Raw genomic sequence first — 26,377 nt, 5'->3', positions numbered from 1 at the left:
ATCCAAATGCCTATAAATGTTTGAACTGCACCAGCCTCTACCACTTCCTCTGGCAGCTCATTCCATACACGTACCACCTGCTGTGTGAAAAACTTGCCACTTAAGTCTCTTTTATATCTTTCCCCTCTCACCCTAAACCTATGCCCTCTAGTTCTGGACTCCCCGATCCCAGAGAAAAGATGTTGTCTATTTATCCTATCCATGCCCCTCATAATTTTGTAAACTTCTATAAGGTCATCTCTCAGCCTCCGACGCTCCAGGGAAAACAGCCCCAGCCTGTTCAGCCTTTCCTTATAGCTCAGATCCTCCAACACTGGTAACATCCTTGTAAATCTTTTCTGAACCCTTTCAAGTTTCCCAACATCTTTCCGATAGGAAGAAGACTAGAATTGCATGCAATATTCCAACAGTATCCTAACCAATGTCCTGTACAGCTGCAACATGACCTTCCAACTCCTGTACTCAATACTCTGACCAACAAAAGAAAGTATACCAAACGCCTTCTTCACTATCCTATCTACCTGCGACTCCACTTTCAAGGTTCTATGAACCTGCACTCCAAGGTCTCTTTGCTCAGCAACACTCCCTAGGACCTTACCATTAAGTGGAAATGTTCTGCTAAGACTTGCTTTCCCAAAATGCAGCACCTCACATTTATCTGAATTAAACTCCATTTGCCACTTCTCAGCCCATTGGCCCATCTGGTCAAGATCCTGTTATAATCTGAGGTAACCCTCGTTGCTGTCCATTACACCTCCATTTTTGGTGTCATCTTCTTATGCTCGCATCCAAATCATTTATGTAAATGACAAAAAGTAGAGGACCCAGTACCTATCCTTGTGGCACTCCACTAGTCACAGGCCTCCAGTCTGAAAAACAATCCTCAACCACCAGCCTCTGTCTTCTACCTTTGAGCCAGTTCTCCATCCAAATGGCTAATTCTCCCTGTCTTCCGCTAACCAGTCTCCAATGGGGAACCTTGTCGAACGCCTTACTGAAGTCCATATAAAACACATCTACCGCTCTGCCCTCTTTGTTACTTCCTCAAAACACTCAAATCAAGTTTATGCGACATGATTTCCCACGCACAAAGCCATGTTGACTATCCCTAATCAGTCCTTGCCTTTCCAAATACATGTACATGTACATCCTGTCTCAGGATTCCCTCCAACAACTTGTCCACCACCGACATCAGGAAGGAAATCTGCCATCCCCAACTGCTCTGGCTTATATGCAGTTACAGATCCACTGCAATGTGGCTGACTCTCAACTGCTCATTGAAATGGCCGAGCAAGCCACTCAGTTCAAGGACAGCTAAGGATGGGCAATAAACACTGGCCAGCCAGCAATGCCCAGGCCCTGTGAGTTAAGTAAAAACAAATTCTTTTATTCTGCTTGTAATTGACCATTTTTCTGTGGACAGGATTGCCGGTTGAGACCTGATTCCAAGCCTCTACCCATAACATTTTATCATTGTTACATTAGCTAGCATGCTGTGAGAGAGGAATATCATAACCAGCAAAGAAAAGGAAACAAAATGGGGGCAGAGGTCATGACCTAAGTTCAGAAAACTTTAAACTGTCTCATAAAAATGAGATGCTATTCCTCAGCATATATTGACATTTTTTTTTTCAAATTATACTTCATTCATAAATATCTTTATGCATATATATAGTCACAAACGCAGTTCGGCTCAACACAGCTGAAGGCTAACAGCAGGAAAGTGAAGAATTGAAATGATAAGCAATACAATGTCAACAAGTGTTGACTTCAATTAATGGTCAGCATTCCCTACTCAAAGCTGTCAGTTCACTCAATATTTACATAAAACTTTATCAAGAATCCACTATAAAGCAGTTTCAAACAGTAAATGGGATAAATGGAAATAGAAGGGATGATTAAATATGCAGTTTGTCTGAATACAACACATTTAGGATCAAATGACAGAGTTGCTGCAATGCACCTTGATTGATTTATTTATTATCACGTGTACCGAAGCACAGTGAAAAGTTTTGTTTACAAGCAGTACAGGCAGATCATAGTAAGCAAGGATGTACACATCAAAAAGACTTAGAAAGAGGCATGCAGGTTACATTGTATAGGGCGGGCACTAGGTGAGATCAACATTAGAAATGTCAGCATTATTTGAGGCTAGAGAGTCCATTCATCAGTCCAATAACAGCTGGGAAGAATCTGTTCCTGAACCTGCTGGAGTGTGTGTTCAGGTTTCTGTGCCTTCTGCTTGATGAAAGAGGTTGTAGGAGATCATTACCGGGATATGATGGGTCTTTGATGATGTTGGCAGCCTTTCCGCGGCAGCAAGCTGTGTAAGGCTGTAAGATGGAAGGCTGGCTTCTGTGATATTCTGGGCTGTGCACACAAAATTCTGTAGTTTCTTAGGGTCCTGGGCAGAGCAGTTGCTGTACCAGACCATTATGTACCTGGGCAATATTCTTTCAATGGTGCATCTGCAGGAAATGCACACTGCACGCGCAGTAGGTGAGGATGGAAGAAGGAATGAATCAACACCTCATCCATTAATCCATTAACCACCCTGTCCAACATGGGAACTCACCCTTCCTCAGAACCCTCATTCAATCCAAAATGTTAACTCTGCTTTCTCTCTATAGATGCTGCCAGACCTGCTGAGCTTTTCTAGCAATTTCTGTTTTTGTTCCTGATTTGCAGCATCCATAGTTCTTTCAGTTTTTATTATGCATTATTGGAATACCTTCATGGCATGAAATCCAATTCAAGCAGAACTCCCACCATTATCTTCTCAAAAACCAGGAATGGGCAACAAATGTCAAATTTTCTAGCGATGCCGATTCACCAACAATGGATGGAAAAAAAATGTCCAAGATAAGTTTTAGAAATGAGAAAAACCTCTGTGGATAAAGTTGCATCACAAACTTACAGTACTGAAAAACACTCAAAATTTCTGATAACCTATACATGGCAACAGGGATGAGTTACCTTTGGTGTGAAGATTGACAAGAGAAACTGGGATATTTAGATCAGAATGAAAAAGGCTAAGGAAAATCTGATAAATAATTTCAGTTTTGAAGGGTTCTTTGGGTAAACATGACAAATTTATTTCATTTGGTAATTAGAGTGGTAAGGGGGAGGGGTTAAAAATGGAAGTTGATTGTCAAAAGATGACAGCAGAGTAAGACGTTGGAAGCAGAGCACCTCTGCTCTGGCAGTATTTTTTCTTTGTCATCTTTTTTCCCTCCTTTCTGCATTTTTTTTAATGAACTGATGACGTGAACATACCCGGAGGGGAATGGAGGAGCTGGTAAGCCTCGAAGGCAAATCCCAGAGGACAGGCTGGCACAGGTAACCAAGTCTCGGAGCACAGGCTGCCACAGGGAAGTGAGTCCTGGAGTGGAGGCCAGTGCGGGGAATTGAGTCCCAGAGTGGAGGCTGATGTGGGGAAATGTGTCCCAGAGTGGAGGCTGGTGTGAGGAAGTGAGTCCAGGGGTGATGGCCGGTGTGAAGAAGTGTGTGTTCCGGAGTGGAGGCCAGTGCGGGGAAATGTGTCCCAGAGTGGAGGCTGGTGTGTGCAAGTGTGTCCCGGAGTGGAGGCTGTTGCGGGGAAATTTGTCCCAGAGTGGAGGCTGTTGCGGGGAAGTGTGTCCCTGAGTGGAGGCTGGTGTGAGGAACTGAGTCCAGGGGTGAAGGCCGGGGGAAGTGAGTCCGGGAGTGGACGCTGTTGTGGGGAAATTTGTCCCAGAGTGGAGGCGGGTGTGAGGAAGTGAGTCCCAGAGTGGAGGCCGGTGCAGGGAAGTGAGTCCCAGAGTGGAAGCCAGTGCGAGGAAGTGAGTCCCAGAGTGGAGGCCGGTGCGGGGAAGTGAGTCCCAGAGTGGAGGCCGGTGCGGGGAAGTGAGTCCCAGAGTGGAGGCCGGTGCAGGGAAGTGAGTCCCAGAGTGGAAGCCAGTGCGAGGAAGTGAGTCCCAGAGTGGAGGCCAGTGCGGGGAAGTGAGTCCCAGAGTGGAGGCCGGTGCGGGGAAGTGAGTCCCAGAGTGGAAGCCGGTGTGAGGAAGTGAGTCCTGGAGTGGAGGCCGGTGCGGGGAAGTGAGTCCCAGAGTGGAAGCCGGTGTGAGGAAGTGAGTCCTGGAGTGGAGGCCAGTGCGGGGAAGTGAGTCCCAGTGGAGGCCGGTGCAGAGAAGTGAGTCCCAGAGTGGAGGCCGGTGTGAGGAAGTGAGTCCTGGAGTGGAGGCTGGTGCAGGGAAGTGAGTCCCAGAGTGGAGGCCGGTGCAGCGAAGTGAGTCCCAGAGTGGAGGCCGGTGTGGGGAAGTGAGTCCTGGAGTGGAGGCTGGTGTGGCGATGTGAGTCCCAGAGTGGAGGCCGGTGCAGAGAAGTGAGTCCCAGAGTGGAGGCCGGTGTGAGGAAGTGAGTCCTGGAGTGGAGGCTGGTGCAGGGAAGTGAGTCCCAGAGTGGAGGCCGGTGCAGCGAAGTGAGTCCCAGAGTGGAGGCCGGTGTGGGGAAGTGAGTCCCAGAGTGGAGGCTGGTGTGGCGATGTGAGTCCCAGAGTGGAGGCCGGTGCACGGAAGTGAGTCCCAGAGTGGAAGCCGGTGCAGGGAAGTGAGTCCCAGAGTGGAGGCCGTTACAGGGAAGTGAGTCCCAGAGTGGAGGCCGGTGCACGGAAGTGAGTCCCAGAGTGGAGGCCGTTGCAGGGAAGTGAGTCCCAGAGTGGAGGCCGTTGCAGAGAAGTGAGTCCCAGAGTGGAGGCCGTTGCAGAGAAGTGAGTCCCAGAGTGGAGGCCGTTGCAGAGAAGTGAGTCCCAGAGTGGAGGCCGTTGCAGAGAAGTGAGTCCCAGAGTGGAGGCCATTGCGGGGAAGTGAGTGCCAGAGTGGAGGCTGGTGTGGCGATGTGAGTCCTGGAGTGGAGGTCGGTGTGGGGAAGTGAGTCCTGGAATGGTGGCCGGTGCAGGGAAGTGAGTGCCAGAGTGGAGGCCGGTGTGGCGATGTCAGTCCTGGAGTGGAGGCCGGTGTGGGGAAGTGAGTCCTGGAATGGTGGCCGGTGCAGGGAAGTGAGTGCCGGAGTAGAGGGTGGGACGGAGAAGTAGTCCTGGTGAAAACTTACCTTGGAGAATTTGAGAGCTGGTGCAAAGCAGACTGGAGTCTTGGGGCAGTGCGAGGATGGTTGTTTGACTGGGGATGGCGCAGGTGGTCAGACCACATGTGGAAGACCCTGTGCTGAGCTACTGCAATGTAATGTTTATTTGTAATTTGTTTATCTGATTGTGTTGTCTATCCTTTTAACTAAGTATCATTTCAAACTTTTACTATAGATTACTGTAAAGTAATGCAATTACTTTTCTTTTTTATTCCTCTTTTTGTATTTAAGATTTGTACCTCGGTGCCTGTACCTTAGATGGCATTAGAGGTGACATTTTCACTATCCTCCTGTATTTCTGTACTTGAGTACACCCGACAATAAAGTATATTCTGTTTTATTCTACTCTAAAGGAACAAATGGAGTGGTTGGGAGATATATTTCTTGAAGATAGCCTGCTTACTAGAAATAGTAGCGATATGAATATGGGAGTGGCTGCTAGAATCCAGAATATCGGAAATTGATCTCAATTTATTTGGTAGTTTGTAAGCTGGAATCCAAAAATGACCAGGAAATTTTATCTTTAAAATGCTACTCGTTCACTAAAGTTCTTCAGGGAAGAAGAATCGTTGCCTCTACCGGATCTGGACCTGTCCTTAGGCTGTTCACTCTCTTTACATTTAGGGAAGCTGGGATATGGGTAGGAAATGTTGCTTTGCCACAACACACGAACAAAGCTGGAATCAGAATATAGACATTTTAAAAACAGAGAGTCAAATTGGATATCTGCTGTGATCCTATTAGTTTTCTACTGGTACTGACATGGAGAGGATCATTGAATCAGTTATAATTATCTCTGGGAGTCTATTTATACCCCTCTACCCAATTTTTATAAAGTGGAAAACGTTCGGAACCAGGAAAATTTATTGTACGCTGTTCAAATGTAAATTTTATTTACCTTTCAGTTCTGAGACAGTTCAAAAACAAATCAAGGTACACAAAGGATTTATTGGAAATTGCATGACCCACAAATACATCATTGAAAAGAAATATGTAACTGGAAATAGCTGAAGCAGTGCCTGCTTTTCTTTTTGGCAGAGTTGTGTATCATACGCTCGAAAATAGAAATCAAAGCAGGTCATAATTTTAAAATCTCTGAATCAAAAGAGTCTTCAAAATGATGTTTTCAAAAAGACTACCTCCCATTGCATTAGCATGACACGATGGTATACAGAGTGTTGATGTTCTCCTGCTAGAATACAGGCTCATTTTACAAGGCATTTTAATCATAAGGGTACTTTTCAGCCAAAGGAAATTTTGCCTGTGCATCTAGTAGCATTGACTGTGTGAGTTTAGCGTAGTAAGATTTGTTCTAGATATAAACCATCTTTCGTTGGATTTCAGTAGTGTAAGCTTTCCCTGATATTAATACAAAAATATTAATTATATTTTTATTGGGTCAATGATTTTTGTCAGAAGATTATTGAGCCAAAATGTTATCCCCGTTTCTCTGACCACAGACTTGCCTAGAATTTCCAACATTTTCTTTTTTTTAATTTCAGATTCTGCAGATGCCCCTACTCCATCACCAAGACCACCTGACTGGCCCTTTTGACGTCTGACCTCCCTATCCCCAAGCACACAACTACACTCCAAAAGTTTCAAGTGTACATTGAAACTCAACAGAAATAACTCTACAGAGGCCAGTATCCTGTCACCAAGTCATCCTTTATTTACACGTGAAAATGACACTGACCCAGCTCTATCACAGCCAGCTCTCAGAGTTAATAGAACCTCTACAACTCCTGTTCATATCTGTCAGCCAGAGCTCCCTGATTGGATTAGATTAACAGCTCAACCAGGGAACTCATATTCTATGAGGTCTACCTGGCTGACCTCATTACAATCACTGCATCAACCACCCACCTCTAAACCCTCTGTCTACTCCCCAGCATAACTTGTCTACCGTCTCCTGACCCCGTATGTCCTGAGTACCCCTCCCAGTCATGCTAACTCCCCACCAACTGACCACTCCACCCCAATCCCACTCCCCTATGACCATGCTAACTCCTATCCATCTGTTTACCCATGCTGTGATCCAGCTACGCCTTGATCCACCTACCCAAATCACCCACCACTCTACCCACTCATACCTTATCCACCTGCTATTCCATACACCTTCCATCTCTTCCATCTTCCACTTTATCTACTATCCTAGTTACCTCACTCACCTACCCAGCTGTATCACCCTACTCATTTGCTCATTCACAAGCCTTTTAAACTTTAAATGTCCTTTACAGTAGCTAGTGCCATAAAAAGGGGACATGTCTGGTTTCTCGCCCCAATAGTTCAGTGTTGCGATGAAGCCCTCTCTGATTAAAGGCTCATTCTACTTTCAGAAGAAGATGGGCTTGGAAGGCCCAACAAGAAAAGTCAAGGAACATCAGGATGATCAAAATTTCAAATAGAGTAGCAATATTAGATTCCTTACAGTGCAGAAATAGGCCCTTCAGCCCAACCAGTCCATACTGACCCATTTCCCTCTGACTAATGCGCCTAACACTATGGGCAATTTACCATGGCCAATTCATGGCCATGGCCAATATAATGATGATTGCTGATACACGGGAGATGCAGGCCTATATCTATTAATACAAATCCACAACACACTGAGAAAATAAAGGATTTCATTACATTAATCCATCATCTGTCTCTAATTCTGATATTCAAAGCAAACTGACTGCAACTACAGGTGTTAGTACAACAACAAACTAAGATATCCTGATGGAGAATATTTATTGTAAAGTGACATTAATGACAACACCGTCTTATATTATGTGATGCCTCTACTGTACTAAAACATCCTAAAGTGCTTCTGTACGTGCTTGGAAAACAACATTTGACAGCAAACCACACCCAAACCACAAGGCAGATGATCGAAAGCTTAAACAATGAGGTTGTTTTAAGGAGCATCTTAAAACAGGAGAAAGAGGTTGGAATGGGACTTGGTCTGAGTTAAGACATGGACAGCAGAATTTTAAATTACAATTTTTTGGAGTGCAGAACATGGGCAGGCTTGTCAGGAATATATTGGAATGCTTAAATGTAGAGGTAATAAAGGCACTGAGGACTTCAGCAGCAGATTGGCTGAGGCAACAATGGATTCAAGGGAGTTACAATGTTGGAAACATGTTGTTTGAGAGATGTCACAGATATATTGTTGCAAACTTAATTTTTGGTAATTTATATCACGAAGATCAAATTGGTTTGATGAACCTCAGACAGTTGCAAGTGAGAGGGCAATGACTTTGGATTTTCTCAATATTTAGTAGGAAGAAATTTCTGTTCTTCCAATACTGAATGTGAACTAACAGTCTGATAATTTAGTGACAATGGAGAGGTCAGACAGATGGTGGTGAGGTAGAGTTGCCTGTATACATATGGATGTGTTTTCAGGTGATGTAACCAAACTGTAGCCTGGAAGTGAGGAATAGGGATAAATCCTTGAGGAACACTTGTAGCAACTGTGCAGGAGTAGGAAGAAAAGGTGTTGCAGTTGATTTTCTGGCAATGATTAAATAGATAAATGAATTGAATCAAGTGAGAGCAGTCCCATCTAGTTGAAGAACAGTAGAGAGTTGGTGTGTGTCAAAGTCTGCTGGCAGTCAAGAATCATAAAATCATACAAACGGTAACAGCAAGGAAGGAGGCTATTCAGCCTGTACTAATGACTCGCTGCATAAGACAAATGATGTCTTCTGATTCACAATCCTTCTGCCAATGGAAACAATTTTGGTCTATCTACTCTAGTACCTTCATGATTTTGAACATCACTTTCAAACCTCTTAAAAACAAACCATCTCTTCTCTCAGGAGAACAGTCACAGCTTCTCCAAACTATCCTTGCACCTAAAGTCGCTTATCCCTGGAACAATTTGCATGAATCTTTTCCATACCTTTTCTAAACACGTTTCATCATTACTAAAGTTTAGTGCTCAGATCTGGATGCAATACTTCAGTTCCGGCCAAAATAGTGTTTGTGGGCGGCACAGTGGCACAGTGGTTAGCTCTGCTGCCTCACAGCGCCTGAGACCCGGGTTCAACTTCCGCCTCAGGCGACTCTCTGTGTGGAGTTTGCACATTCTCCCCGTGTCTGCATGGGTTTCCTCCGGGTGCTCCGGTTTCCTCCCACAATCCAAAAATGTGCAGGTTAGGTGAATTGGCCATGCTAAATTGCCCGTAGTGTTAGGTGAAGGGGTAAATGTAGGAGTATGGGTCTGGGTGGTATACGCTTCGGCAGGTCGGTGTGGACTTGTTGGGCCGAAGGGCCTGTTTCCACACTGTAAGTAATCTAATCTAATCTAATTGTTATACATTCAATGGTCTTGTCTCTATCCCTCTACTTATATTACCAGAGATCTCATATTCCTTTTAAAACACTTTTTGAACCTGCCCCACCACTTTCCATGATTTATACCTCAGATTTCTCTGATGTTCTGTATCTTTTTTTCAGAGTTGTATACATCACTTTATATTACTATTCTCTTTCTTCCCACCAAAATGGAAAACTTCACAATTCTCTGCATTAAATTTAATTTGCCCTGTGTCAGTCTACTCTACAAGCCTATTTCCTCTCAAATGGCTATTTTTCCAGTTTGAAGAAAGGTATGCAGTAGTGTTCCCTACATGTCAATAATAAAATCACTGCTTTTCCTGATACATATTAATTACCTGGATTTGAAAGTGCAGGAGAAATTTCAAAATTTGCAGAAGAAAACTTGAAAGTATTTGAGTTGTAAATACAATAAATGGTCTAGCAACACCATTGTATCCATCCAGAGCTGATTGCAGGATAATGGCCAGTACTCCCCAATTTCTTTCTTTACTTCCCTATCCTTGGATACGTTTAATACATTTTACCACCTCTTGATAAATTTTATGCCATCCTGTACCTAAACTGTTCCTCTTTTCACCAAGACCTTGGCAGCATTTTCTTCCTTGATAGATGGATGCAAAGTATTCATTTAATACTCAACCATACCTTCTGACACCACGCACACATCCGCATTTAGATCTTGAGTATCACCTCCCGTTCTCTCAGTACCCTATTATTATTGATATGCCTACAGAAGGTTTTTGATTCCCTTTTATGTTGTCTGCCAGTTTCTTCTCATATTGTCTTTCTTTGTCTCTCTTTCCTTTTTCACCTCTCTGCCTTTTCCACATTCAGCCTGATTCTTGCTTTTTTATTAATCTCACATCCATCATGCTCACCCCTTTTCCTGCTCCATCTTACTCTTTATCTATTTTCTCATCTAGGGAACTCTGAATTTGTTTGTTCTACATTTCCTTCTCTTGGGAATGTGCCTGAACTGTGTCCTTTATAAAAGTAGACAACTGTTCCCTACAGATCTGCCTGTCAATCTTCAACTCCAACACAACTGGAACAGATCCATTCCCACCTCAGTGAAAATGATGCTCCTCATATTAAGTATTATTATTCTGGCTTGTTTCCATTTCTTTGCCACAGCAAAGCAAAATTTTAATATTACTCTGATCTCTGTTCCCTAAATATTCTCATACCGATGCTGGATTTATATTCATTAAATAATAAAATAGCAAGTTCCCAAAGCCAAGCAATACCTTCATTTGTTGAATTTAAGGTGAATAGCCTGTTACTTCTTGTATTGAGGGGATGGGTTCTGCTAATGTGCACCATTATTTGTGTCTCTACATAAATACTCAAGGGATTTGTATTGAGAATTCAGCATTGAAGGTTGGTTGCTCAGGTATTCTGACCTGTCCTGAACCTGCTTAGCAAACATCATACTTGGCATGGCAGTTCAGACCTTGCCATTTGATGCACGGGGTTTATCACAACAAATGTATCAGTAACTTTTTGCATTTTCCATTCCTTTCTCAAAAGGACATCTGACATTAGGTCTTGCTGTCATGAAGGTGCTTCAGATGGGGAGCCAAAGTAGAAGTCAGTAAATAATGTGGGTTGAACAGGTCATCATGGCATGGTAAGTGAGGTGTACCATGGATGGTTTCAACCACACTTGTGGGTTTATGTCAGTTGGCGAATGTGTGGAGGACTGATGCTTGCAAGGACAGGAAGGCAGAGGAGGGGTGTTGAGTGGAGGGTTCTGGTTATGATATGCATTGTTACATTTCACTGAGTATTTGCAAGACATGTGTGCAATGCCTTTATGTGACAGATGTGCAATGTTCTGATGCAAAGAGAACTGTGATCCATTTGACCAACTCTGTCCCCAGAATCAGACCTAGCACATTTCAGAAGCTCTTTTTCCATTTGCCCTTGACAATAGCCCAATCTATGTTAGCATAATTAAAGTCACCCACTATCACTGCTCAATAGTTTTTGCAATTACTCTGTAAATCTGCTCTTCTTTAATTGTAAAAGATATATCCAGCAGTGAATGAATTCCTAAAACAGTGGAAGAATTGAATTAATCACTGGTGTGTAGAGCTTTAGTAAGACAATGTCACCCAAAGTTCGTTGAATTCTTCAAAACTTTGTACTCCTGAACAATGGAATAACTGCACTTAAAAGAGTTGTATCTGAATAATATAAGTCACCATCAAAAATTATTAGTTATGGATCTTTGGGCACATGTAAACAATCTTTTCTTAAAATAATCAAAAATCTTATTTGCTAATTTGCTTGATTGTAACCTTGTCTTTAAAACAGTTCAGAATGACCACAATAAGGCATAGGCACAACTCAGCACATGTGACGCCTTAAGAACAAAAGCCTGTCAATGCCCATTTCACAACTTTTCAATTTTAGTCATACAATTGAAAAGTAAATATTTTAAATCAATCTGCTTGGAGATTTTATGACACACCACTGGAGCAGGTGGAACTTGAACCCAGGCCTCTTAGCTCTGAAGGTCTTACACTACTGTAAGACCCAATATAATTCCCTCAATTTTGGCATTGACTATATTATGCAGAGGAAATAAAGTTAGGCAATAAAGGAATGAAGAGCCCATCCTGTCACTCAGTATTGGTGTCCCCTGAAACTTTGAGTTCTTCAGTGAATAGCTGGGCCAGACCAGAAGTCTCAGGTTCAATCCTTGGCCTGGACCATGTCTACTGATTGCAGTTGGATAGATGGCAATCTGATTCAACATCGCTATTTGGTCAAAAGAATATTGACCAGGGTGACTGCCTCTGATTGCTATCTGGAGAAGACAAAGTCCCTTGACTAGGACCTTGCTTGGATTTGCTGTCTTTGCATGATACAGGTTTCCAATTCACATGGTAGCCCACCTCAGCCAAAGCCAGGACAATATCAGAGTGCCATCTCATTAGGGTTTTCCAATATCTTCCTCACACATTCACCCCACCTCGAAAACAGATTCCAAGCGGCTGGGAAGATTCACTCAATGGGTTTTCCAATATCCTTTTTTTCTAGTTCTTTTTCATTTTAAAATTAACAATCCGGTTCTATCTCATTAATAATTCATTCAACAACAACAATTTGTATTTATATAGAGCCCTTAACACGGTAAACCATCCCAAGCCACTAAAACACACTGAGAAACAAAGCAGACTTCAGATAAAAAGCTGTGACTGCCTTTTTAAAATGGGATTCATGATTTGGAGGAGCCGGTATTGGACTGGGGTGGGCAAAGTTAAAAATCACATAACACTAGCTTTCGAAGCACTGCTTCTTCATCAGGTGGACAGCACTTCGAAAGCTAATGCTTCCAAATAAACCTTCTGGACTATAACCTGGTGTTATGTGATTTTTAACTTAAATGGGATTGATTATGTTATGATGGTTTCTACATTGTTAGTACAACAGATGGAATAGTGCTGATGGTACAATGATCTTACAGCTGACAAAAGGTCGGGAGGCTTACCAGCTGTTGGAGTTCATTAGGAAATCATTTGGAAGTTCATTTGGAAACTTCATTAGGAACTATTTTTAAATCCATGAGACAAAAGGAAACCAATGTAAGGCCATAAACATAGCTGAGAATGGAATGCCTGCAAACCAGCTGTCCACATTCATAAGCATCTGAATTTTTCTTTGAAAACATCAATTAATTTAAACAGTAGCTATGTCTGTACACTCACTGATATAATCACCAAAAAGCATCTAACAACTCAGTTAAAGGACATTTCTTAAATTACACATAACAGAAAAACCAACTTCCATATAAATTATAATTTAAGCGTATGCAGCTGTTAATATATAAAAACAGTGCAGGAATGCAGGATTGATTTTCCACTTCATTTAGAGCCTCATCTCAGCTCTACAGAAGTAAATACTTCTTAGGAGCAGCAACTGGGGGAGAAAATTGAAGTTAGAGTTGTCATATTCAGAGTTGTATTCATAGTTGATTTTTAACTTTGTCCACCCCAGTCCAACATCAGCTTCTTCAAATCATGAATCCCATTTAAAACAGGCGTTCAGAGCTTTTTATCCGCGTCTGATTTGCTTCTCAGTGTGTTTTAGCATTTTGGGATGGTTTACCGTGTTAAGGACTCTATATAAATACAAATTGTTGCTGCATATTCAAAGTAGCACTGTCAGAGGTCTATACTGGCAGTGGAAATAGAAAGATGTATACTTTGAAAAAAATTGGTAATGTAAATAACAATCGTGGGACATCACAATGGAAATGTACTTGGTTGATAAATCATTGAAACATCAACACTTGTAAGTAAGACCTTTAAAAACAAATAGGATATTGAGTTTCATAGAACATAAACATCAAAATATAATGTTGAATTTAGATAGAACCTTGGTAAGGTCATAGCTGAGGTTTAGTGGCTTCAAGAAATTGGGCTTTGAGGAAATACCAATATGAGGAGATATTTGAATGCACCAGTTTTAGTTGTAATAAAGCCATTTCAAATTGTTTTGTTGGAAGTCGTTAGAATTATGAGAAGACAACACAAGGGCAGATGCGAAATTTGATAAGATGATGGTTGGCCTCACTCCTAAAGAGAGGCCATGGGTGAGTGTCCTACTTGTGGCAAAACCTTTCCCGACTAGTGTGAAGGCAGAAGCAGCTCAAGCGAGATTCCAGGCTGCCACTGGCACGATGTCAATTTGGCTCGTTAATAAGTCGATGGATACCCATTATCCCTGAGCCCAGCACTCTCTTAAGGATGGGGAGCTGGGGAAAGTGATTGGTCCCCTCACTATCTGGCAGTCTTCAACCCGTCAAACAACTGATTGTTGGGAAGCGGAAATGATGACAGTGAAAGGCACTTTACTCAATTGTCCGACCCTCACTGCCTCCCCTCTCTTGCAACATCCACCCCACAAACTCCATGCTGCTGTCACTCACCTTTAGTTTTCTGGGAGAGCACTGTGTTCCTGGGCCTCTGATGGCTGTGTTACTGCTGGCAACCAGAGCTCCTGCTGACACTTGTAAAATGAGAAGCTGCAAGTCTCTTACTGATGAGTTTTCGAACCGGTGGCTGAGATCCCCTATCAATCTGCAAACTCCTCGCCTCTGTCCAGGTGGCTGAAGGATATAAAAATCAAGAGTATTTTTATTTACATTATTTTGAACTTAATTTTCATTTCCATAGTGCTATTCCTCTGTTAACTGAGGAAGAAATTCTGAACACTCTAAAAATAAACGTAGACTTGAACAGTGACTTTTCACTGTTTTATTTTCATTTCTTTCAAGCTAAGTGTGGTGTGAGAGGTTAATTTCTTTCTGCCTGTGCTCACAGGAAATGACTGAAACGACTCAACAAGTCAGGCAGCACTTGTGAAGGATGAAACACCGAGAGCTGAAATTTTGTTCCTGACCTATTGGATCACATCCGAATTCCACAAACCTGGTGGGGGCGAAAGTGCCCTCAAAGTTGAGATTAACATTCAGGGTGGTCAGATTCTCTGGGAATCCGGCCAGCTGGCCCTGGAACACACGTGGAGGTTGGCAGGTGAGAGGCAGGCTGCACACAAGGCCTACCTTGACACTCTGGCACAGTGATGACGTTTTAAATGAAAATTAAACATAAAACTGTCCTCACAGCTCCCACTCGCCTTTCATCATCCGCACCAAGCCATGCAACTTCATGATCCCCCATCCTCCTCACAATTATTTTTGAAACACTCGAGACATTTCACTTTAAAGATTTAAAGGTCAGGACGTTTAAATGACTTGACAGTTTCAAAGTTCCTTTTAACAGTGCCAACGAGCTTGTAAGTTAATAGGTTTATGCAGTTTTTACACATTATTTCCAGCAATACTAATGGGTACCTTACCACTCCAAAGGGCATTTGAATTCTCACAAAGGGCAACTCACTTTTTCCAAATGTTAGCGGACTTCCAAGTCTGTTTGTGAAGAATGTACCATGGCTTGCATGACCTGAAACCATATACAAAAGAATACCCCACCTTTCCAGAGAATTATGCAATATTTAGACCTACTTCTACCAAATCTAAATTATGCAAGGCCTGTTTTCTCACAGAAACAAAACAGGAAGGCCTGGAGATATTCAGCAGGTTTGGCAGCGTCTGCAGATAGAAAAGCAGTTCACGTTTCAAGTCCAGTGACCCTTCGTCAGAACGTCAGACTTCTAGCATCCGCAGTTCTTTTTTTATTTTAGTAACCAAAATCAGAGGAAGTTGTTGCTGATCTATGTAGACATCTGCCTTTGTGAGACTTGCATGTGCAAAATTAAATCCACCCCCAAATCACACCCATGTAAACATGGTAAAGGCCATGTTTGGTGGCAGAAGTTCCAGATTTCAGTCTCCTTATCATACCGATAACTTTTCACTTTTCTTTAACCTTCATTACACCATGTCATCATTGAGAAAACATGGCTAAAGTTCATTTTGAAATAAGATACTTACCAGGTTATAAAATATCCCATTATATACAACAATTAAATAAAAATGGCGAATGCTCTATCTTTAAAGAAAATTAAAAGTGATCTGCACTAAATTCCCAGCAAATGATCGAATAGCAATTTGTAGTGTTGGAACCACAAATACACGCATTATTATCTCAAGATATTATTTTTCTAAGCATCCATGACAGCATATGTAAATAGCCACCTCAGGTGGAGTCCCACACATCTCTGTGAACCAGTAATGCAAATTGTGGTCTAAATGAGCCTCTCCCCAAGATTTAGAAAGATCCATAAGAGAGAAAATTAGAATACAACTTTTAAATAACACATAAGGTTCATGCTTGCAGTCGTTTAGCATTTCTACTTGGGGAGGTGTTGATGTAATAATAATCTCGCAGGACAGTTGAATGCTTGGGAAGAAATGAAAGCATACAACTGTGAATGCTGGAGATTATAAATAAAAACAATGTGCTGTAAAAACTCAGCAGGTTTCCAACTGAAATTTTAAAAAAGAGAAATTAGACTCAAAACATTCACGTTGTTTCTGTGTTTCTCAGCATGGATGCTGCCAAACCTGCTGGGTTTCTCTTTCTGTTTTTTTATATATTAATTCTCTGGGGTCATGGGTTCATTCTCACTGTGGTAGCTAGTGGAATTTAAACTCAATTAATAAATGGTTGTCTCAGAAATAGTGACCATGACAACTATTACTGATTATTGCAAAATCCTACCTGCTTCATTTATGTCCTTTAGGAAAGAAATCTGTCATCCTTGCATAGTCTGGCCTACATGCGACTCCAGGAAAACAACAATGTGGTTAATCCTTTACTGTTCTCTGAAATAGCAAAGCAATCCGTTCAATTCAATGATATTTATACATTGGAAACAAATACTGGCCTCCCCATGAAAACCCACAGGCCATAAAACAATAAAGCTCCAAAATCTGTTCCACCATATAAGCCAATGGAATCCAATGAGGAATGGATTCGTACAGAATGATTTCTGAAAGGAGAAGCTGTATATAATAGAGAGATATCTTTTACACTTGCAATGCAATTAGTGGGCAATACAAAGGGTTACTGGCACCAACAACACTTTAAAAAGTATAAAGAATGGGACCTGCAGAGAATCAGCATAGTATTAGCTCAAAATGTGTCTGTAAATCAGCCATTAGATTCGGACCACTGTTCCAGCAGAGTAAATGCAGGGATCAGGCTCTGCCTACTTGCAGTCTGGGCGTCCACATTACAGATTTCTACTGTAGTGATTGGAACCACATGGATCTTGCTGACTATGAGATCCTTGATTTGGGTTTTTAACCTGGGCCAACCAGGAAGCTCTGGCTGACTAACATAAACAGCGAATTCACAATCTCCTCAGCTCAGGGACTGACTCCAAGCTGGCTGGTCATAGTCAGTGTTTTGTGCACAAGTAAATAAAGGGTGAATTGGTGACGGGGTACCAGCCTCGGTGCAGGTATCTCACCTACAAACACTAGTACCACTATTAAATACAGATGCACCTTTCTATGAATTGTCTTTCTTTGTTTGGGAAGATAAACGTAACAAAATGGGCCTATAACAAATTAGCATTTATTTGTAAATAATGCCAACACTTTTTTTTTAAAGTAAAACCGATAACAGCTATATATCTAAAAATAATTTGAATGATGATTCTATGAGTTTCTGTGCAAAGAGTAGGTACAGTGTAAAGAAAATGGTTGCCAGTTTGCCACTAGCATGTTTTACACAGCTGGCCAAAGCCAATTTCACCTCAATGGCTTTTCTATTCAGAGAACAGAGGCCGAAATAAGGAACATAGGATAACCCGCAGAATGCATTCACTAATTAGCAAGGTTACTCCTGCAACTAAAGTGGAAACATTGTTGCCATTCCTTACATTCACTCTCCTGAATCTGGCAACATTAATTGGGTGGTGGAATTAAAACTAATTTGTTCCCTGCACAACGATGGATATCATACATTCTTTTACTACAGCTACAGGCAACTGTGATATTTGTGAATAAAAGATCCTGTCACCAGTTCTCTTTCCTTGACAGATCTACGGACTCATTGATTTGCAGTGTTGGAGAAATAGCTATCAATGAGTCCTAACAAGAAGAGACCCTTCACTTAGCAATACATTGATTATTGCATGATAGCAATTAGGCACAAGACGCTTTAGTTTGTCATACATTGTTACTAAAAATATGAGGAGACCTGTGGATTACATTCAATACAGTCCTTAAATGCTTTGCCTTATTTCCATCCAAGCATGTATGACATCATCAGATTGGGTGGAGCTTAATGTAGTTTCCAATCTTAACCCTTTAAGAACCATTATCTTCTCAAACATCCCCTATCTCAAGCTTTTTTTCTCCCTATAGTGAACATTTATACAGTTAACAGTACCCTAGCCCCCCCTCAAGCATCTGATTTTCCAAATTCAAGCTTTTACAATTTTTCCAGATGTGTTGCCTTCAAACCTGAAAGATCGTTAGGTCTTTGGCTTGAGGATTGTTGATCTCAATTCTGATCTTCACTTTGTGTGGTCTCTCCACTGGGTGCCCATTTTCGTTGGATATTCTTCACAGAGGATGTTATTTCCACTAAGCCAGATGGGTGGTCTATTACCTTATCAGGACAACACTTAGTGTCTTGAATTTATTTCAAAGGGCAACTCTTTCCTGCTAACTCAGGCAACTCAAGGAGGATAGCTCTTGGTGGAATCAAGTACTTTCTTTTTTGTAGTATCTTGGATTTCTGAGCCAGATAATTTCTTTTTTTGGTCACCTTTTCTTTTCTTCATTCACTGGATGGTGACATTGCTGGCTAGACCAGCATTTATAGTACATCCCAGAGGGCAGTTGAGAGTCAACCACATTGCTGTGGGTCTGGAGCCATAGGTAGACCAGACCAGGTAAGAATGGCAATTTCCTTCCCTGAAGGATATTAATGAACCAGATTTTTTGTTTCATGAGAATCGACAGTAGTCATCATTAAACTTTAATTTCCAGATTTTTATTGAATTCAAATTCCACCATCTGTTGTGATGGGATTTGAACTCAGGTCGTCAGAACATTACCTGGATCTCTCGATTAACGGTGCAGTGATAATACCACTAGGCCTCATCACTTCCCCTACAGCAAATTTGAATTTGTGGATGTTGGCTTCCATGGACTCTAATGCAGCTCATCTTCATTGTGTGTAAGAAAGTGTTTATTCTCAATCTGCTATTAGATCTGCATTGAAGGAAATAAACTTACTACTTCAACTTAAGTTGGACATCTTTATTTACTCTTCATGATGGCTGTATTGGTACTCCAGACATTTTCCCACTCTTAGTATTGGTCCTAATGGATTGCTGTTTACTTAACATTATCATAACAGGTACTGACAACTTTGCTTTTGAAGACAAAGAATTGAAATTGTCTTCTTGAACTTGCATCATTTCATCATCTGACATCAAATTTAAATCTGTTACAACCATTTGTTCAGTAAATGGCTGGGCTGCCAGAGCGACTTTAGTTAAAGATTTCTCATTGAGCTCGAGGAGATTATACTGCTCATTATTGTTGTTAGTATTGCTTCTATCCATAAACTTTGCTGATTTCTGTCATCTGAAGGTGTTTCAGTGAGAATAGGTGTAGCGATCATTTCCACTACTCCTGCATATTCACAGATTTCCTTCCTGTTGATTGTATAAAGCAATTCTCTCATGCCAACATAGATAACCTCAACCTAATCCTAAATACATTTATGTTCTGCATTTATCCAATTTTAAATAGAAGCATACATTGTTGAATTTAATCTTTACCAGACATTTTCTAACTTTAGATTGTTAGATTGGTACGCATGACTGTAGGCGCCTCATTCTTATCAATATCCTGTTCCAGGGCCTAAAATTAACATCCTTTACCAATGTTACCACAGAAAGTTTAGTTTCTTTCTTTGCTCTTCCTGAGCTATAATTTTACATCACACTGCTAGCCCAGAGAGTTGGCAGCTTGATCCAGCAGTACGTCCGAGAGAGTTGGCCGCTGCTTGCTGTGTAAAGAAGAATGCGAGGTCACCACCACTTTCAGACACCCTGGGAAGGATGGGTATTAAATAATTTTTTTTCATGGGATAAGCAGGCATTTTCCGGAGAATGAAAGATAAATTGCAGCAATTGCAGGCTGGATGATCACTTCGCAGAACACCTATGTTCTGTCCGTGAAAATGACCCCAAACTTCCAGTTGCCTGCCACTCCAACATGTTCTCACACCAGCATTTCTGTCTCAAAAAACATCTTATTTTCCACTTAGGAACCATACAGCCTCTGGGACTCAACATCGAGTTCAATAGCTTGAGAGTCTGTTCCCAATCTTCCATTTTTTTTTACCCGCCCTCACACCCTGGTCCTATCATGATATGGGTTGCTTTTAGCACAGTCATCCATTCTCACCCACTCTTAGTCTTATCATCACATCACATGGGTTACTTTCAACACAGTCTACTCATTCCCTCCTACCCTCCGATCTTATTGTCACTTAGTAAGCTTCTCTTCTGTCAGCCTTTACTATCAGTAATCCCCTTGTTTGCCTATTCCTTTCATCTCTCTCTCTCTGAGCTCTGTCTCCAACTATCTGATCACCTCTTCTCCTGCATCACACATTTCCCCCCCCCACCCCCAAACTTGTTTTCAACTTTAATACTATGTGTTCGCAGCTGTTACCAGTTCTGAGAGCGTGTTGCTCGAAAAGCACAGCAGGTCAGGCAGTATCTGAGGAGCAGGAAAATCGAAGTTTCGGGCCAGAGCCCTTCATCGGGAAATGCCTGACCTGCTGTGCTTGTCCATCAACACACTCTCAACTCTGATCTCCAGCATCTGCAGACCTCACTGTCTCCTGCTATCAGTTCTGATCCGGAGTCACTGGCCTCAAAACGTTAACTCTGCTTTCTCCACAGAGATGCTGCCAGACCTGCTGAGTTTCGCCAGCAATTTCTTTTTCGTTTGAGAAAAATTGCAGCGGTTGGCCATATAAACTGGATGGACAATTAGAAGTGGTGACACAGCCAATGAGCTCCCTGTTGGCGAGTATCTTTCATGCTTTTAAAAACAAGAATGTTCCTCTGGCCTCTAGAAACCCAGTCAATGACAGTGATAGTCAGCCACTCCACATGGAGATTAGCCTCTTCCAAAAACCCAGATGTGAGATACTGACATTATGCAGGCAGAAAACCAGTGAGCTTCCCAAGGGCACTTGGATGCCTACTACAGAGATGCCATAATTGCTGTAAATGAGGCCTGGTCCTCAAAAAGGACTGGATCTCCTGGTTCACATTCTGTCGAACCACAATACAGATACTGGTCTGCAGGACAGTACACCTCCATAACCGTGTCTGACCAAAGGGTATAATTCAAGCAAGGCCAGCAGAAAATACTGGGCATTTAGCAGTTTTGCCGTTTGTGGGACTCTGGTGTAAGGAAAAAAGTTCCATAACAATATTGATTACACTTCAAACTAAAACAGATGCATTGACTTCTGGGATGAAATGAGGAGACTGGCATTATAAAAATGCAATTCTTTCTTTTACCTAGCAAATCGTAAGTCTTCTGCTGCCTTCATACCACATGTTAGAATTGTTATTTTATTAATGTCATTCCATCCACCACCCCATATTCTCTTTCATTTGTTATTTATTGAACCACTTTCACAGGAAGTTCAAGGCTGCCACCCCAGTTCAGCGTACTGAGGGAGTATGGCACTGTCGACTGTGATAGTAAAGTCAGGCCCCTGTACATTCCCTCAGGTGGGCACAAAATATCTCTTGACACGATTTTGAAGAAGAGGAGATGGATTCTTTCTGCTGTCTGGACACTATTTATCCTACAATCAGATTACATGATCATTATGAAAAATGATCATCTTTATGCAAAAAAGAAAAATGAGTCCGTATGGGTGGAAGTTATGAACAGCAAGGGAGCAACCACCTCACTGGGAGTTTTCAACAGATCCCCTAAAAGCAGTAGGGAGATTGAAGAACTCATAGGCTGGCAGATTCTGGAAAAATGCAGATGTAGCAGGGTTGTTGTTATGGGTGACTTCAACTTTCCCAATATTGACTGGAACCTCCTTAGTGCAGATGGTTTGGATGGAGTCATTTTTGTCAGGTGTGTTCAGGAGGGTTTCCTTACTCAGTGTGTAGACAGGCCGATGAGGGGAGAGGCCATTTTGGATTTGGTACTCGACAATGAGCCAGGACAGGTGAAAAATCTCGCAGTGGGAGAATACTTTGGTGACAGTGATCACAACTGTCTCACATTTACCATAGCTTTGGAGAGGGAAAGGTGCAGTTACTGTGGCAAGATATTTAATTGGGGGAAAGGAAATTATGATGTTCCACAGAAATGACACAACAGACATATGGAGACTGTTTAAGGTGCAGTTGTTGCAAGTGATGCATAAATTTATTCCTCTGATACAGGCAAGGGGTAAGATTAAGGAATCTTGGATGACAAGAACAGAGGAGCTTCTCATCAAAAGGAGGAAGGCAACTTATGTAAGGTGGAGGAAGCAAGGATCTAGCACAGCTTTAGAGGATTACAGGCTTACTAGAAAGGAGCTCAAAATGGACTGAGGAGAGCCAGGAAGGGTCACAAAAAGACTTGGCGGGAAGGATTAGGGAGAACCCAAAGGCATTTTACTTGCACGTGAGGAATAAGAGAATGATCAGGGAGAAGGTAGGGCCGGTCAGGGATGCGTGGAGTTTAAGCAGATAGGGGAAGCCCTAAATGAGATTTTTGGCTTGGTTTTCACTAAGAAAAGGGACCTTGTTGTGATTCAGAACTTTGATGAACCAGGAAACAGGCTTGAACAAATCGAGATTGAGGAAGTTGATGTGCTGCAAATTTTGATGAACATTAAGATTGATGAGTCTGCAGGGCCAGACCAGATTTATCTTAGGTTGCTCCAGGAAATTAGAAAAGAGGTTGCTAAGCCACTGGTGAATATATGTGCTTGCTCACTCTCCACTGGAGTCATACCGGAGGATTGGAGGGAGGCAAATGTTGTTCCTCTTTTCAAGAAGGGTAATAGGGAAATCCCTGGCAATTACAGACCAGTCAGTCTTATGTTTGTGGTCTGAAAGGTTTTGGAAAGAATTCTGAGAGATAGGATTAATGACTATTTGGAAAAAGCATAGCATGATTAAAAGCAGTCAGTACAGCTTTGTGAGGGGCAGATCATGCCTCACAAATCTTATTGAGTTCTTTGAGGAGGTGACTAGACAGGTGGACGAAGGTCAGGCAGTGGATATGGTGTATATGGACTTCAGAAAAGCATTTGATAAGGTTCCCCATGGTAGGGCTAATTCAAAAAGTCAGGAGGTATGGGACACGGGGAGATTTGGCTATTTGGATTCAGAATTCGTTGGCTGACAGAAGGCAGAGAGTGGTTGTAAATAGAAAGTATTCTGCTGGAGGTCAGTGGTGAGTGATGTCCCGCAGGGTACTGTTCTTGGGCCTCTGCTCTTTGTAGTTTTTATAAATGACTGGGATGAGGAGGTTGAGGGGTGAGTTAGTAAATTTGCCAATGACACAAAGGTTGGAGGTGCTGTTGATAGTATTGAGGGCCACTGCAGGCTGCAGCGCGACATAGACAGGATGTAGAGCTGGGCTAAGAAATGGCAGATGGAGTTCAACCTGGATAAATGTGAAGTGATGCATTTTGGAAGGTCAAACTTGAATGCTGAATATAGGATTAAAGACAGGATTCTTGGCAGTGTGGAGGAACAGAGGGATCTGGGTGTGCATAGATCCCTCAAAGTTGCCACCCAAGTGGATAGAGTTGTTAAGAAAGCATGTGGTGTTTTGGCTTTCATTAACAGGGGGATCGAGTTGAAGAGCCGCGAGGTTTTCTTGCAACTCTACAAGACCCTGGTGAGATCACACTTGGAATATTGTGTCCAGTTCTGGTTGTCCTATTATAGAAAGATGCGGAGGCTTTGGAGAGGGTGCAAAGAAGGTTAACCAGGATTCTGTCTGGACTGGAGTGCTTGTCTTACGAAGAGAGGTTGACTAAGCTCAGACTTTTCTCTCTGGAGAGGAGGAGGAAGAAAGGTGACCTAATCGAGGGTGTGCAAAGTAAGGAGAGGCATGGATAGAGTCGATAGCCAGAGACTTTTCCCCAGGACAGGATTGACTGCCATGAGGGATCATAGTTTTAAGGTGTTAGGAGAAAGGTATAGAGGAGACATTTGAGGTAGGCTCTTTACACCGAGAGTTGTGAACACATGGAATGCGTTGCCAGCGGTGATGGTGGAAGCAGAGTCATTAGGGACATATAAGCGACTGCTGGACATGCATATGGACAGCAGTGAATTGAGGGGTACGTCGGTTAGGTTATTTTATTTTAGATAAGAATTAATCCTGGGAACAACACTGTGGGCCAAAGGGCCTGTTCTGTACTTTTCTATGGGAGCATTCTCTGCACAAATTGACTATCACATCCCCCCACATCATAGCTATATATTAAAATATACTTCATTGGCTGTGAACCAAACTGAAGTCATGAAAGATGATATATAAATACAAGCCTTTCTTTTTTCCTTGTTGGTCTACCTATTTGTGTTCCTCAGGACTATTCCATTTCTCTTTGCAAACCTAATAATGGATTATAATGAATCCATGGCATATGTAAGTGTGCAGTGAAAATAAACACTCAACTCCATCTAAAATAAAAAAAAGATGCAAACCAGACCAATCAAGTAAAATATAATTTATTTAATAATCTGAATATAAAGTTCACAGTGAGAGTTTACATTACAACTGAAACCTCTTACTGTACAATCCTTTTTACAATTTAAATATTTTGCAGGAGTCTAAATCTCTCAAGCAGCATAAATTATAATGAAGTGTTGCTTCTGAAACCATCTGTAACATAAACAGATGGAAAAGAATTGTGAACAGAAAAACTATGAGCAAAGGCTAGGTTGAAGTTTTCCAAAAAGGTAACTTGAGTTGAAGTTTAAACACATGTTTAGACAAAACATGGTTCAATTATGAACACTAATGGCATTTTAACCCTTGAGTGTCTGGGACCTCATCAAAGGTGTCATGTTATGAAATCTGGCTACAGGAATAAGAGTCCTGGGCATGGTAATAATTAAACATCCCTATGGGGAGATGGAAAAACAGCAGTGCTCCTCATATACTACCTTGCTCTGAGATGTCACTTATCACATCCTCTCAACATCTGGGTCTCCCTTCCACCCCAGAGCAACATAACTGAGTGTCAGTGAGACATAAAGAATGCCTAGTTATTAAAATTTGGCAGGTCTATCCCCCTGCTTCTAGGCTGGCCTCCCGCTCACTCAGCCAGTTCCCAATCAACTACTCCTTATGTCACATGAATGGTATGAGAGCTATTTGACTATTTCTAAAGTGCATTGATACTGACAGTGTTAAATGACTTAAGATCCTGTCAGTTGACAATGTAACAAGGTTTGAGATGATTAACAATTTAGAGAGTACCACAATTTGAGAAAGCATCCTTGGAAGCTGCAAGGTTCCAGACATGCCTCAGCGTGTAATTTTCCAATGTTTTTGCTATATTCTGAGTTACCTCATCCCAAAAGCCAAGGAAATTCTGACCCCTTTCATGACTGGCTTCTACTTCAATCTTATCCAATTTGTTATTGCCTAAACAATAAAGACTTCAAATTAAAGTAGTTCACTGGCTCTGAAATGAATTTGGATTGTCTCAGGACATGAAAAGTGACATCTAAATGTAAGTTCTATCCTTTTTTTTTCATCTTTACACCCATTGAGTTGAAATTACTTTTCCTCCATGAATAGGATGATTCTCACAGCAACAGTATTTAAAACTTTGCTTTCAATGAAAAATCCTCACAATAAAGATGCACAAAACCTGTGTTCCAATAGTGATGCAAACATATAATATCATGCTTATTTCTTCATAACCCTGGAATGTGAACAAGCTGTGGTAAGACAAAACATTAAAACTGAAGAAAACAGAAAACTGCTAATGATTGAACTTCCACATCTGGAAATGAAAAATTAATCCCAGTAAAGCACTAATTTCTTCTGACAGAACACTTGTGTATAAGACTTCTGAACATTATTTTAATATTTTCAAGTGGACTTTGATGTCAATGTGCTGAAAGATGGGAAGCCATTGATGGTTGCTCAGGGTTATGAGAAAATTAAGCCCATAAATGTGCATATTCGCAGTTCATTAAAAAAACAGTTGAACAAATCCAAAAAAAGAGAAAAATGTGTGGTGTGTTAGTTCACTTGCAAAATCCCCCTCATCTGACTAAATCGGGAACTGACAAAATGTAACCAAATAGGAATCAAAGCATTGTTTTATCCAACAACTTTACTCATGTTGAATTTCATAGTGTTTCCAATCCAATATTCCCGTTGTTCATTTTCTGTTATAATGCTTAT

At 41.6% G+C, this 26,377-nt stretch overlaps 1 protein-coding gene across 1 annotated transcript in view; it reads right to left on the bottom strand.

Moving 5' to 3' along the window:
* Positions 1 to 26,377, bottom strand: part of LOC122554277 (uncharacterized) — a 260,968-nt gene that overhangs the window by 233,274 nt on the left and 1,317 nt on the right. Inside the window, exons 2-4 of the mRNA XM_087990318.1 lie at positions 25,439 to 25,606; positions 15,494 to 15,636; positions 14,396 to 14,575 (exon numbers count right to left, since the gene is read on the bottom strand). Coding sequence (XP_087846444.1) covers positions 14,396 to 14,575; positions 15,494 to 15,636; positions 25,439 to 25,606 — 491 coding nt within the window. The remainder of the gene's footprint in view (positions 1 to 14,395; positions 14,576 to 15,493; positions 15,637 to 25,438; positions 25,607 to 26,377) is intronic.

This window comes from Chiloscyllium plagiosum, unplaced genomic scaffold (genome assembly GCF_037043375.1).
Source record: "Chiloscyllium plagiosum isolate Xiang-an unplaced genomic scaffold, Cpla_swu_hap1 HiC_scaffold_9, whole genome shotgun sequence".
Classification (NCBI taxonomy): Eukaryota; Metazoa; Chordata; class Chondrichthyes; order Orectolobiformes; family Hemiscylliidae; genus Chiloscyllium; species Chiloscyllium plagiosum.
This window is presented reverse-complemented; position numbering and strand designations above follow the sequence as displayed.